Raw genomic sequence first — 14,877 nt, forward strand, 5'->3', positions numbered from 1 at the left:
AACCACTCTGAAGGTAATTAATGGGGTATAATAAAAGGTGGTTGAGTGCAACTTCGGATTGCCTGGTCATGGAAGGTCCCTGAGGAAAGAGAAAAAGAAAAATTAAGACATTTAAATTATAAACTGCCAACCCGGCATGGCGGTGCACACTGGTAATCCCAGTGAGTAGGGAAGCTGAGGCAGGAGGATTGCAATTTTGAGACCAGCTTTGGAAATTTAGCGAGACCCTGTCTTAAAATGAAAACAAAAAGTAGCTCAGTGGTAGAACCGCCCTGGGTTGAAGTTCCAGTACTGCAAAATAGATAGCTAACAAGCTGCCAGCCCTGGGACGCCTTCAAAAAGGAGCCTTAGGAGAAGACAACTGAGGATGCACAGCTGGATCAAAGACTGCAAAGCAGGAACATCTTTGCAAGACGAGGAATTTAAAAGCTTGTAGCTGGAGTATGGCCCCGGAGAGGAAATAAGAGGAAGTTTGATAAGTAGGAATTGGATCATATGAGGATTTGTAATACAGGTTTGGGAATTTGGATTTTATTCCAAGTGGTTTGGGAAAGCATGGAATGATTTTAAGCAGGGAAGTGTCAGGATTTGAAGTAAAATTTTACAAAAGATTACTTAGTATCTTGATGCAAGTGGTAATTATATGAGTGCACTTATAGTAACAGATTGTATTTTTAAGATTTGTGTACTTTAAGTCATTTTAATGAAAATAAAAAGTTTACTCCGGTTACTGAATAGTGAGTGAATTATACAGGTGTAATAATAGAAGATAAAGAACAGTTAAAAAGTTGTGCTAAGGTCACATGACTTTTCATGGGCACCAGGCACTTTTGCCTAGATAACTAATTATCAAAGATAACTCCCAAGTTCTTATGAACACCTGAGTGGTGCTATTTACAAAGCCTGGGATGGAGCAGTTTGAAGAGGGTTTTATCCCTATTAAGTTTGAGATAACTGCTAGTCTAGTGCTGTCTGGCAGACTTTAATGTGCTTATAAATCATCTAGAGAATTGGTTGAAACTCAGATTCCAATCCAGTAAGACTTGGGTGAGACCTGAAATTTCTGTATTTTTTTCTGATTTGGACCAATAAAATGGAATGCTACCCTGGAATTAAAAAGACACTGCAATAAGAATTAAGTTAATTATCAGAGGCTGTAGTTTTCAGGAAGTTTAGAGAAAAGCTAAATACAGGCATGTATGGGATAGGAAGAGATGTTCTGTTACTGTTGTACGTAAAATGTTCCAGTGTTTTGCCAAACATTTAATATACTAACTTACTTAGTCTTCACAGTGGCCCTACAATGTTGACATTATTGATCTTGTTTTTAGTTAATGATCTTAAGACTCAGAAACAGTAAGTTCTTGACCCAGGGTACATAGCAAGTGGCAGAGCTGCAGGCAAAGAGCTGTCAGGCCCAAGTTCTTTTTTATTTCAGAGATGACTTTAAGAATAAAGAAAACTGTTAAAATTGCAAAATGAGTCTATGACAACCAGGTTGTATTATTTGTTCTGAAGAAATCCAGAGGAAATAAACTGTGTGGTACTTATCTGTTGCTATATAACAAGTTACTCCAAAACATTGGCATCAAACTACAGACAGTACTTATTATATCATAGTTTTTGAGGGTCAGAAATTGGTTATTGAAAATCACTTCCCAAGACTTGGTATTTGCAGTCTCTTATATCTGTATCTTCTCCATTTTCCTTAGCCTTCTAACCAGGCTTTCTTCTTACAGACTTCCTTTAATTTAATCCATGTATATATATGATTATCATATTTATTTTCCTAACGCAGATGTTCTCTTGCTGACAAACATTCTAAGAGTTTACATGGCTTAGGCAGATATTTAAGGCTGTGTATACTCTGGTTCCAAATTGCTGGTCCAAATTTATTTCCTACTGTCCTGGTCTGCTTATGTTCTAACTATGTACACTTTGTGCTTTCTCTCCATTTTGCCTGGAATAGTCTTTACTCCGTTACTGCTGAATGAGTCAACAACAACAACAAAATGTATCCTTTAAGGACTCTCCCAATTTCATCTTTTCCAGGAAAGTTTTTCCTTTCTCTGATAGCCACCAGGACTGGACCCTTTTTTTTTAAATACTTTTTTTTAGTTGTCAATGGACCTTTATTTTATTTATTTATATGCAGTGCTGAGATCAAATCCAGTGCCTCACAATGCTAGGCAAGGGCTCTACCACTAACCCCAGCCCCTAGACATTTTTTTTTGGTACTTGTCACCTTCCTCCTTGAATTGTCTTGCCTATCACCAGCTTAAGCTCAGGAGCCATGTTGATTTATCTTTGTGCTTTCTGTGCATTAGCATCTGGAACATTGCTGGTGCTTACTACATATTTGTTGGTGCTAAAAGTCAGGGCTGGAAAACCAGACTTATTTTGAAAACCAGCCCATAATGAAGATTGCATTATGCGCTGGGGATGTGGCTCAAGTGGTAGCGCGCTCACCTGGCATGCATGCGGCCCGGGTTCAATCCTCAGCACCACATACAAACAAAGATGTTGTGTCCGCCAAAAAAATTTATCTCTCTCTAAAAAAAAATAAAATAAAATTGGAGTTGGTGTTTTTTTTTTTTTTAAAGAAGTTTGCATTCATTGAGGGGGTTTTCAAGAGGTTGTCATAATGCATATTAACTTATCTGGATTTGTTTGATGCTAATTGAACAAGAAAATGTACCAGTGGCATCAAGATGTAGAAATAACTTAAACATCCATTGACAGATGAGTGGAAAAAGTAAAAGATGGGTATGTGTACACATATAGCCACAATGTGATATTATGCAGCCTTAAAAACAAAAGAAATCCTGTCATTTATGTCAAGGATGAACCTGGAGAACATTTTGCCAGGTGGAATAAGCCAGACACAGGAAGACAAATACGCATGGTCTCACTTGTATGTGAAATCTAAAGTTTTCCTCATAGAAACTGAGGGTAGAAGGGTAATTGCCAGGGGATAAAAGGTGGGGAAAACGGGGAGATGGCAGGTCAAAACAGGGAGTTTAGGTCATAGAGAAAATAAGTTCTGGAGACCTAATTGATGACAATAGTTAATAATACTGATTGTGTCCTTGAAATCCATTGAGAGAGACTTTTAAGTGTTCTACACATATACACACGTGTAGTAACTATGAGACCCTGGGTTTGATTTCCAGCACTGCAAAACCAAAAAAACAGGTTCCTATGTTAGGTGATGGAAGGATTATTTGATTGTGATAATGTGTCATAATATATATGTCTATCAAAACATCAGATTGACTTGGGTGTGGTGACACATGCCTGTAATCCCAGTGACTCAGGATTGTGAGGCAGAAGGATTGTAAATTCAAGACCAGCAATCCTTCTGGAGGGAGACCTGTGTCAACATAAATAAATAAATAATCAAAAGGACTGGGAATGTAGCTCAGTGAAAGGATCCTGGTTCAATTCTCAGTACCGCTCCCCCCATCAGGTTGAATATTTTAAATATGTATAATTTCTGTTTGTTAATTATGCCTCAATAACATTGGTAAAACAAAACAAAACTATAGTGGCCTCTTTGATAGGAATAAATCAAAAAATATTTATTCCTTTTGACAATTTGAAACCGAGAAACTAAGTTAAAAACAAAGTAAATAAGCAAATGAATATAAATAGGCATATTCTGAATTTACTAAACTAATTTGCTTAATTTAGTATTTCAGGTTCTTACAATCACTTGGCTGAAATTGTCCAAATTTTCCTTTAATAATACCTTGTTTTGGGCTGGGACTGTAGCTTAGTGGTTGAGCACTTGCCTCCCACATGTGAGGCACTGGGTTCGATTCTCAGCACCACATAAAAATAAATACATAAAAAGCTGTTGTGTCCATGTACAACTAAAAAAAATTTAAAAATACCTTGTTTTATACCTGGAAGTTTAAAACACTAAATCTTGCCAGGGAGCTTTGGAGGCAGAGGCAGGAGAATTACAAGTTCAAGGAATTTAGTGAGACCCTGTCTCAAAAATAAAAAGGACTGGGGATGTAGCTTAGTGGTGGAGCATCCCTGAGTTCAATCCCCAGTGCTGAAAAAAAATTACATTTCAGTTACAATAACCAATAAATTTTAGAGCATTCTCTTTTCTCTCTCTGAGTCCTAAGAGAATTTTAGTCTGTAAAATAAGAACATTAGATGATTTCAATTTTTTTGTCATTTTTATGAGTCTGTGATGCAAATTGTAGATATTATGATCTTTCTCCTAGTAAAGCTGGCAGATGGTCCTCATCTAAATAAGACTAAATCTGTTAATCATGGAATATGGTTTATGTGACAGTTATTTCTATTTTGTTAAGCTTATATTGTTTTCTCCTATTATCTGTTCACAAGCCAAACAAAATATATCACTGCTTTAAAGATGTATATTTCTTGCCAGGTGAAGTGGTGCAGGCTTGTAATCCCAGCTACTTGGGAGGATGGCAAGTGGGAGGCCAGCCTGGGCAATTTAGGGAAGCCTTCAGCAACTTGTAAGATCCTTCACAAAGTAAAAAAAAAAAAAAAGGGCTGGGATGTAACTCAGTGGTAGAGCACCCCTGGGTTTAATCCCCATTACCACAATAAATAAATAATCTTTATTTATTTAAATAATAGGGGCGGGCCCTATTTCTGTATGGTAAATGTTCCCAGTAGATCAACTCTCCAGTAAAAACATTCTGGACAAAAATAAAACAAACTCCACAGGTATCTGGGAATGCACAAAGGCAAGGACAGAGGAACTAGAACTTGGAAGTAGGTACTACTGTTGGATGGCCCAACTTGTGTAGTACAGGGTGGCTGAAGTTTTGCTAGAAAACCTGCCATATTTCTCTTTAGGAAGGCCTTACCCAGGGAAATCTCAGCTATTGAAGATAAAGAGAGAATATTGAAAAGAAGAGATCCAGAGTTCTTTATGTGGATTCTGCCCAAGCTTCTGTCTGGTCTTTGGGCTATGCTTCCATGGAACAAGCTACAAATTGTTCTATCACAAGTGAGAGTGAGTGTGTAGTCTGAATCTAATCACTTTAGTTGTTTACTGAAATAAAAATATCAACATCATTTTTGAAGGGTATATTAATTTTTTGTTCCTTCTGTAACAACAAATTACTGCAAATTTAGAGGTTTAAAACAGATTTATTCTCAGACTTTTCTGGAGGTTAGTAGTCTGACATGGGTCTCACTGGGCTAAAATCAAGGTGTCTGCAGGACTATGTTTCTTCTGGAGGCCCTAGGGGACAATCTGTTTCCTTGCCTTTATTTATTTATTTAGTACCAGGGGCACTTAACCATTGAGCCACATCCCTACCCCATTTTTTATATTTTATTTTGAGACAGGGTTTCATTAAGTTGCTTAGGGCTTCACTAAATTGCTGAGGCTGGTTTCAAACTATCTATCCTCCTGCCTCAGCCTCTTAAGAGGCTGGAATTATAGATGTACACCACTGTGCCTGGCACTTATGTCTATTTTTTTTTTTTTTTTAGCTGTAGGTGAACACAATACCTTTATTATATTTTTATGTGGTACTGAAGTTCAAACTCAATGTCTCACACGTGCTTGTTGAGCCCTCTACCACTGAACCATAATCCTAGCCCCTTATTTCTGTGTTTCACATCATTATCTGTATTAATTCATGATAAAACTTAAGTCCACTCAAATTAGAAGGCCACATAGAATTAGAGCAAACAGCAGTAAGATTCATCTAAATGAATGCTAGAGGCCCAAGAACTTTAAGTACTGAGTGTTTACTGGCACAAGCCTATTTATTCATACATGTCAATAATAGAAATGCAAGCTACTGTAATGAAAATGGAACCTAGGGATGAGGTTCTTAAATATAACTACATTTTAAATTTATATTTACATACCATGTATTTCCTGGTAAGTTTCAGGTTAATAAACTTTCTATCTGGAATTCTAGTTTCAGAAAAAAAGCTCAGAGGTAATTACAAAGAAGATGCTTTTATCAGGCCCATTTTTTTTTTTATATAATTTTTTTTGGGAGTACTGGGAATTGAACTCAGGGAGACTCAACCACTGAGCCACATTCCCAGCCCTATTTTGTATTTCATTTAGAGACAGGGTCTTACTGAGTTGCTTAGCACCTTGCTGTTGCTGAGGCTGGCTTTGAACTTGTGTCTCAGTTTCCCCAGCCGCTGAGATTACAGGCATGTGCCACCATGCCTGATTTATCAGGCCCATTTTTAAAACAATTGAGATCCTTTGGGAAAATTGGACTAGTCCTTCTTTTTATCGTCGATTTCTGTTAGCTCTGTTGATGGCAATCCATTTCAGTCTACTTTGCCTTTTGTTTTTAAACTGGATTATTGTACAGCTTTTCCAGGCCATTTAGGACTAACAAAAGGGGAAATCATTGGGTATATGTATGGCTCCAGGAATTTTTTTATAGATCCAGAGCAAAACTGGAATGACGATACAAAGACAATACATACCATTGTTCCAGACTAAGCTCCTAAACGGGAGTGTCAGGTGGGGTATACCAGGAGCGCAGCTCTTTGCAAGGTGCGTGGCAGGGCGGGAAGATGAGCCACACACCCACCTGGAGTTCCCAAGGATGCGGGATGGATGCCAGGACACATCTGCCCAGCTGCTTGAAAGTGTCAGGAGAGAGCCAAGGACAGAGCCCACCCTCAAAACCTCTGCTTCTGCCAGGTCCACCCAAGCCTGGCTCACCAGCGACGCTTTCATTCCTTCTTTACACTAGGGATTGAACCCATGGATGCTTTACCACTGAACTACATACACCCCCTAGTCCTGCTTTTATTTTATTTTATTTTATTTTTCCCCTCTTTTGATACATAGTGTCTCTAAATTGCCGAGGGTCTCTTAAAGTGCTGCTTTTGGCCTTCAATTTACAATACTCCTGCTTCAGCCTCTTGCGTCTCTAGGATTACAGGCGTATTCCCCTGCGCCCAGCCTGAATCATACTTTATGTGTGAATTATATCTCAAAGCTGTTTTTGTGAATGAAGGCAAACACATTTTTAGATACTAAACAATGGCGAATTTATTTCCAGTCGACTTGTATTATAGCCAAAGCTAAAGGAAATTCTTCAAGCTTAGGGGAAATGATTCCAGGGGGAAACTAGGACCGTTGGCAAGGAAGGGCGATATCAGAAATAGTAAATTACTGAGTAAATAAAAATAAAAAAGCTTTTTTTCCTCTTAATTTTTTAAAAATACATCTATTAAAAGCAATTATTAGAACATTGTCTTCTGGAATTTAAAACTTATTTAGATGTAATACATACACTGCTACTACAGTGTTAAAAAATAGCAGGGCATGGGTGGTAAATGGACCTCTAATGGATGTAAGGTCTCCGCATCCCATGTGAAGAGGCACCATATTAACTGAGTAGGCTGTAAAAGTCAAAGATGAATATTCTTAACTTTAGCAAGAATTAAAAATTAAGGCAAGGGCTGGGAGTATATATAGCTCAGGGGTATAGTACATGTGCAAAACCCTGGAGTGCCCCTCCTCCATACCTTTTATTTATTTATTTATTTATTTTGCACCAGGGTTAAACCCAGGGGTGCTAAACCACTGAGCCACATTCCTACCTCTCCCACCTCTTTTTTTTTTTTTTTTTTTTTTACAGACAGGATCTCTCTAAATTGCTGAGGCTGACTTTGGGGTTCTCCTGCCACAGCCTCTTGAACTATTGGAATTACAGACTTGTGCCACAGAAACTGGATCCTGCGAACTCAAACTACCAGTTCTACCCCACAGCCAACACAAACTGTTGATAACCTATGGATTCTTTTTCATGACTTGACCCCAATCTTCTTCTCTTGACCCATTTCATACTCAACATTAACATTGATCAGTTTCTGACCTAGCAATTTATTTTCCCATTTATGGCTTTGTGTTGTTGCCCTTTGGACTTGACACTCAGTCCTACTATTCTGATTAAACTATTTCTTTTACCTCAAACTTTTTGGGGATTTGGATTCTGTCTTCCACTACTCTTACAGATCTGTCCTGAATTTTCATTTCATCTCTCAAGCATCTCAAATTCAACATGTACCAAGTTGAACAAATTCATCCTTTTATCCCAACTTCCCTATTCTGTTAATGGTACTCCTATCTTCCAAGTACCAGTCTCAGACCCCTGTATCATATTCATCTCCCTACCCAATATCAACCCAATTATTCATTGAGTCCCCTCTCAGTACCCTGGGTTAGGGACTGGGGATACAATGGTAAACTAAAAAAAGTCTGTGTCCTAATGGAATTTATATTGTTTTAGGTCTGGTCAGACAACAAATTAGCAAAATCCTCTAGGTCAGATGGCAATAAGTACCATGGGAAATATAAAATGAGAGAGGTAGGCTGGAGGTGTGGCTCAATGGTAGAGCACATGTGTATTATGCACGAGGAGGCCTTGGGTTTGATTCTCAACACTGACAAAAAAAAAGTAGGAGTACCTTTTGGTTTTGATGAGGATGTCTGCTGGGGAAGAGAAGTGTGCTCTTTTATATGCGATGGTCAGGTGACAAGAGGACTTGAATAGAGATGAAGGTACTAGGGAGGAGGGAGTGAGGTCTACAGATTTCTGGGGCAGAGTATTGTACAGCTAAGACCCTGAGGAGGAAGCATGCCTGGCATGTGTGAGGTCAGTGAGGAGACCACTGTGGCTGGAGCTTGGCACCCAAGGGAGAAGGGTAGTGGGGGTTGTTGCCAGTCTCTCCCCTTCTTCTGTTCCCCTCTGTCCCCTTCTCTGCTCTAGTTGTGACTCTGTTTTCCTCTCTGGATTGGTTTATGAGTTGTACCACTCAAGTTCATCTTCACCCGTCCAACCAGCCTGTATTAATCTTAAAAAGAGGATTCCTGGGGCAGGGGATATAGCTCAGTTGGTAGAGTGCTCCCTTCACATGCACAAGGCCTTGGGTTCAATCCCGGCACCACACACACACACACAAAAAAAAGGGTTCCTGCCAGGCACAGTGGAGCGCACTGGTAATCCCAGAGCCTAAGGCAGGAGGATAGCAAATTCAAGCCCAGTCTGGCTAATTTACCAAGACCCTAAGCAGTTTAGTGAGATCCTGCCTCAAAGTAGAAAGGGCTGGGGATATGGTTCAGTGGTTAAGCACACCTGGGTTCAATCCCTAGTACCAAAAAAATTGAGGGGTTCTTACCACACCACTCCATCTCTTTCTAAAGCTTCACTCCCTAGCATTGGAAACATTGCATAATCTATCCTCTGCTTCCTCTTTTTTTTTTTTTTTTTGGTACCAGGGATTGAATTCAGGGGTGCTTAACCCACTGAGCCACATCCCCAGCAGCATTTTTTTTTTTTTTTTGACACAGGCTCTCACTAAATTGCTCAGGGGCTCGCTGAATTGCTGAGGCTGGCTTTGAACTTGCAATCCTCCTGCCTCAGCTTCCTGAGTTGCTGGGATTACAGGTGTGTGCCACCATGCCCAGCTCTGCTTCCTCCTCCTCCTCCTTTTTTTTTTTAAAGCTGTACTTTAAAATATGTATTTTATATATAAAATATTATATATATATATATTAGTTGTAGATGGACACAATACCTTTAATTAATTAATTAATTTTTATGTGGTGCTGAGGATCAAACTCGGTGCCTCATACCTGTTAGGCAAGCATTGTACCACTGAGCCAGCCTTCTGCTTCCTTCTTGAACCTTATCTGTCATTCTCAATATCTGTGCTACCAAGAGCTTCCCATGTTGCTCACTGTTTCCTTAATATAGAATGCCTACCCTCTCAGTCTAGCCCAAGCCTTTGCTGGAGGCATAACAGACTTCAAGAATATCTATAAGACATCCCTTTGGCCTGACTTCCATTTAGGTGTGTACTTGCTTCACTTTATCCTCCTAATCAGATGATAAGCTGCAGAAGGTATTTTATACATGTTTGTTTTTCCTCTTCTCCTGTGTCCTGTACAGTTACTGTACCTTTTGGTTTTGATGAGAATGTCTGCTGGGGGAGTGTGGGTGGGGCTTCTTGTGTAAATCCAGCCTCCTCCACTAAAAGTGCCAGTCTCACCTCTTGGGTTGGAGAGGTTAGTCAAAGAAAGAACTGATGGAGCTGTGACCAGAGATTTGCAGTGAAGCAGTTCAAACTCAAACTCAACTCTGGACCCAACCAGAAGACAGTTTGGGGGTGCTCATTAGGGCATGTTTGTAGCATGCTAACATTCTCCCCCCTTTTCCTTCTCATGTTCCAGTCTACACTTTTAAGTGCCAGGTGTGTCTGAGAAGCAACTAAAGAACCAACCCTGCCAGATGTAATGATGCACACCTGAAATCCTAGCAGCTTGGGAGGCTGAGGCAGGAGGATTGAGAGTTCAGAGCCAGCCTCAGCAATTTAGTGAGACCCTAAGAAACTCAATGAAACTAAATAAATACAAAAAGGGCTGGCGATATGGCTCCGTGGTTAAGGGCCCCTGGGTTCAATCCCTAGTACTAAAAACAAAACAAAACAAAAACCCAAAATACAAAATAACAACAAAGAAAGAAAGAAGGAAGGAAGGAAGGAAGGAAGGAAGGAAGGAAGGATGGAAGGAAGGAAGGAAAAGAAAAAACAAAACTCAGCCCCTTGACCCTCAGGAGTTTATAAATCTATAGTTGATTAGGTGCTCTTAGTGGATAAGGAAACAATTCACCTGATTAGTTTTTTATTGTATGTCTGTATGTAAATGAGAAATGAATATATAAAATGATAGTGGTGTGTGTGTGCTGATAGACAAATCATGGGTAAACAGGGTACAGGAGGGAGCTAGGAATAGACTCATCACAAAGCTTGGTCAAGTTATGTTCTCTCCTACTTTGATCTCATGTCTTTGTCAGTTCTGCTGTACAGATGACCATAGACTGGATGGCTTAAACAACATTTATATCTCACAGTTCTGAAGTCTGAAAGTCCAAGATCAAGGTGCTGGAAGATCCAATGTCTAGTGAGGACCTGCTTCCTGGTTTGCAGGTGGCTGTCTTGTATCCTCAAGTGGCAGAAAGCAGAAAGAGGAAACTATCCTCCTGCCTTAGGCTCCCGAGTCACTGGGATTACCAGCGTGCTCCACTATGCCTTCTCCCAGCTCTTCTTAAAAGGGCATTAACCCCATTCCTGAGATCTCCACCCTAATGAAAGAATTACAGCCCACAGACCCCACCTCCAAACACCAACACTCAGGCTTCAACATATGAAATTTTTTGGTGGTGGGCAAAAACACTCAGCCCTAGATCCTTGCCTAGTCTGGGATAGTCTTTTTTTTCTTCTCTTATCCAAACTTTGCCCAAAGACCACACCTCCTCTAGAAAGCCTTCTGCAAGGACTCTGTTCTTTATTAACCTGTTTTGAATACTGGGATTAATAGCCTTTGGTACAGTTTAGAGCTTAACGGTGTTCTTAAAGTCTTTGTTGCTGTTTCAGATGATTTTCCAACTAAAAATTCTTTTTTATTTTTTTTAAATGGGAGGAGCCACTGCAATGGCTAGAATTTATTGGAAAGAAGAAACTTTACAGCATATTCTGAGTGAGTGCAGAGGCTCAGTGGGCAAACTGGTGGGGAACCAGCTTGTAGTGCGTTCCACAATTTGGGCATCGCTGAGTCTCGCCTTTGTGCAGCCAGAACCAGATTACAGCACTGTTGTCCTCTTCACAGATGCAACCCACAATTCGCTTGTTGGTGATGGATGGGACTAAGTTAGGGTCTTCCTTGGTGCCTGAAGCTGCCTTTGGGGCAAGTATATTGTATGGGTCCAGTCCCTTCTTTGCAGCCATCAATACCTCCCTCTCCAGCCCAGTGGCCTGCTCATCATCAGTAGGAATACCACCTCCAGAAGCCATGGAGCCACCCCATTGGGACCCAAGGCCCTCAAGCCCTGTGCAGCCAGCGATCCGGCTCCACAAAGTAACCTTGAAGCCATCACGCTCGAATCAAGTAGCTGCACTTCCAGGAATAGATGCGAGTTCCAAGTAAATTCTAAGTCCTTTGACAAAAACAACAAGAATATTTATTTATTTATCTTATTTATTTATTTATTTGGTACTGGGAATTGAATCTGGGGTGCTTAACAACTGAGCCACATTCCCAGTTAATATTTATTTATTTATTTATTTTGGGGGGCGGGTGCTAGGGGTAGAACTCAGGGGCACTCAACCACTGAGCCACATCCCCAGCTCAATTTTTGTATTTTATTTAAAGACAGGGTCTCACTTAGTTGCTTAGCACCTTGATGTTGCTGAGGATGACTTTGAACTCAGGGTTCCTCCTGCCTCAGCCTTCTGACATGCTGGGATTATAGGCATGCACCACCATGTCTGGCTGCTAATATTTATTAAGAATTTATTAGGGGCTGGGGATGTGGCTCAAGCGGTAGCGCGCTCGCCTGGCATGCGTGCGTCCCGGGTTCGATCCTCAGCACCACATACCAACAAAGATGTTGTGTCCACTGAGAACTAAAAAATAAATAATAAAAATTCTCTCTCTCTCTCTCTCTCTCTCTCTCTCTCTCTCTCTCTCTCTCCCTCCTCTCTCACTCTCTCTTTAAAAAAAAAAAAAAAAGAATTTATTAGGCTAGGTGCAGTCGCATGTACTCATAGTCCCAGCTACTCTGAAAGCTGAGGCAGGAAAATTGAGACCAAATTGGGCAACACAGACCCCATCTAAACCACCCCCCCACACACACAAAAAAAAAAAACAGGACTGGGCTGGGGATGTGGCTCACGCGGTAGCGCCCTGGCCTGGCATGCGTGTGGCCCGGGTTCGATCCTCAGCACCACATACAAACAAAGATGTTGTGTCTGCCAAAAAATAAAACTAAAAAATAAATATTAAAAAACAAAAAACAAAAAACAGGACTTATTATGAGTTCAGTACTGTAATTATACACATCAAATCGAATTTCATCTGTCTAAAAATCCTATGAGGAGGTCCTCTTGCTTGCTATTATTGCCATTTTACAGATGAGGAAACTTATAGGATTATTTTCAACTGGGTTCAGTGGTGCACACCTGTAATCCCAGTAATTTGGGGCCTGAGGTAGGAGGATTGCAAATTTGAGGCCAGTCTTAGCAACTTAGGGAGAAGTTGTCTCAAAATAAAAAGGACTGGGGATGTAGCTCAGGGCTAAAGTGCTCTGGGGTTTAATCCCCATTACCAAAAAAAAAAAAAAAAAAAAGTTCAAAGAAGTAAAATAATGACTCTTGCACAACTATGAAGTAAACACATCAAATTTTTATTTATTTAACTCATCAATTAGGAGGAAATTGTTAAAAAAAAAAGTAATTGAAAGGAGGACTGGAGATGTAGCTCAGTGGTACAGAGCTCGCTTAGCATGTGTGAGGCACTGGGTTTGATCCTCAGTATTGGGGGGAAAAAAGGTTGAAAGGAGAATCTGAAGAGCAGACATTTATAGGCAATCATAATAGGTACAAAACTGATTAATACTGTGGAGGTAATAAAAAGAATATTTATAATCATATTTTCTACTTGGCAGAAACCCATTTTTCTTTTCTTTTTCCTTTTTTCTTTTTGGTACCTGAGATTGACCACCAAGAATGTGGGCAAAAAAACACAGTTTTATATTTTATTTAGAGACAGGGTCTTGCTGAGTTTCTAAAGGTCTCACTAAGTTGCTGAGGCTGGCTTTGAACTCGCCATCCTTTTGCTTCAGCCTCTAGAACCCCTGGGATTACAGGTGTGTGCCATCATACCCAGCAGAAACCCATTTTCCTATCAATAGAAAAAAAAAATTCATTTGCATTTACATCCATAATCATTTGTATTATTATCAGTTTTTCCAACTCACAGAACTAAAAGTATAGTAAAAAACAATCAAAGGTTATACTGAACACAGGGACAATCTTCTTGGTGTATCCGAAAGTCAGATGTTGAAATTCTATTGGAAGTCTTTAAAATATTTTTATAAACTTAAAAAAAAATCAACCACCATTCTGTCACAGAAAGCATTGAAGAGTAACAGTCATGGGCTGGGGATGTGGCTCAAGCGGTAGCGCGCTCGCCTGGCATGCGTGCAGCCCGGGTTCGATCCTCAGCACCACATACAAAGAAAGATGTTGTGTCCGCCGAGAACTGAAAGATTAAATATTAAAAAATTCTGTCTCTCTCTCCCCCCGCCCCTTAAAAGAAAAAAAAGAGTAACAGTCATGGCTTTGCACTATTCCATGGCTATCAGCCTTAGCAAGGACCACAAGGTGACTACCAAGAATATGGGCAAGCCCAGGCATAGTTACTGCTGTGGGTGCCTTACCTGGAGTGTGTGTTTAGCATGTGCGAAACCCTAGCACTGCATAAAAGAAACAAAACCAAAACAATTAAAATAAGAAATAAAATTTAAAATAAACACACCAGGAGGCTGGGTTGTAGCTCAGTGGTAGAGTGCTTGCCTAGCACATGTGAGGCACTGGGTTCAATACTCAGCACCACATAAAAATAAATAAATCAAATGAAGGTATTGTGTCTATCTACAACTAAAAAATATATTAACAAAATAAGAGCTGTGGTTGTATCTCAGTGGTAGAGCATTTGCCTAGCCTGAGTGAGGCACTGGGTTTGATTCTCAGCACCACATGAAAAAAAAAATTAGAAATAATTTTTATAAAGGTATAAAAAATAAAATAACATTGAAAAAAAATAAAATAAACACACCAGGTTCCTGTGGGATAGGAAACAAAAGGTCAAACTGGTTGTCATGTTCATTAAGAAAAGGGTGAGGGGCTGGGGATATAGCTCAATTAGTAGACTGCCTGACTCGCAGTGCACATGGCCCTGGGTTTGACATCTATGGCAGGCCGACTGGAGAGAAGCTGACCATTGTCCTGGTTGCCATGAGAAAACAGACACCAAGGACTAGTTTCCTT

General features: G+C 40.0%; 1 protein-coding gene and 1 pseudogene across 1 annotated transcript; both read right to left on the minus strand.

Moving 5' to 3' along the window:
• Positions 1 to 6,246: 6,246 nt before the first annotated feature.
• Positions 6,247 to 6,460, minus strand: LOC113189716 (UPF0729 protein C18orf32 pseudogene; annotated as a pseudogene).
• Positions 6,461 to 11,530: 5,070 nt separating this feature from the next.
• LOC113189724 (cytochrome c oxidase subunit 5B, mitochondrial) lies at positions 11,531 to 11,921 on the minus strand. The gene is given in 2 exon segments (XM_026398621.2): positions 11,531 to 11,846; positions 11,849 to 11,921. Coding segments are annotated over 2 exon segments (378 nt in total). The 3' UTR covers positions 11,531 to 11,541.
• Between the last annotated feature and the right edge of the window lie 2,956 nt (positions 11,922 to 14,877).

This window comes from Urocitellus parryii, chromosome 5, assembly GCF_045843805.1.
Source record: "Urocitellus parryii isolate mUroPar1 chromosome 5, mUroPar1.hap1, whole genome shotgun sequence".
NCBI classification, from domain to species: Eukaryota; Metazoa; Chordata; class Mammalia; order Rodentia; family Sciuridae; genus Urocitellus; species Urocitellus parryii.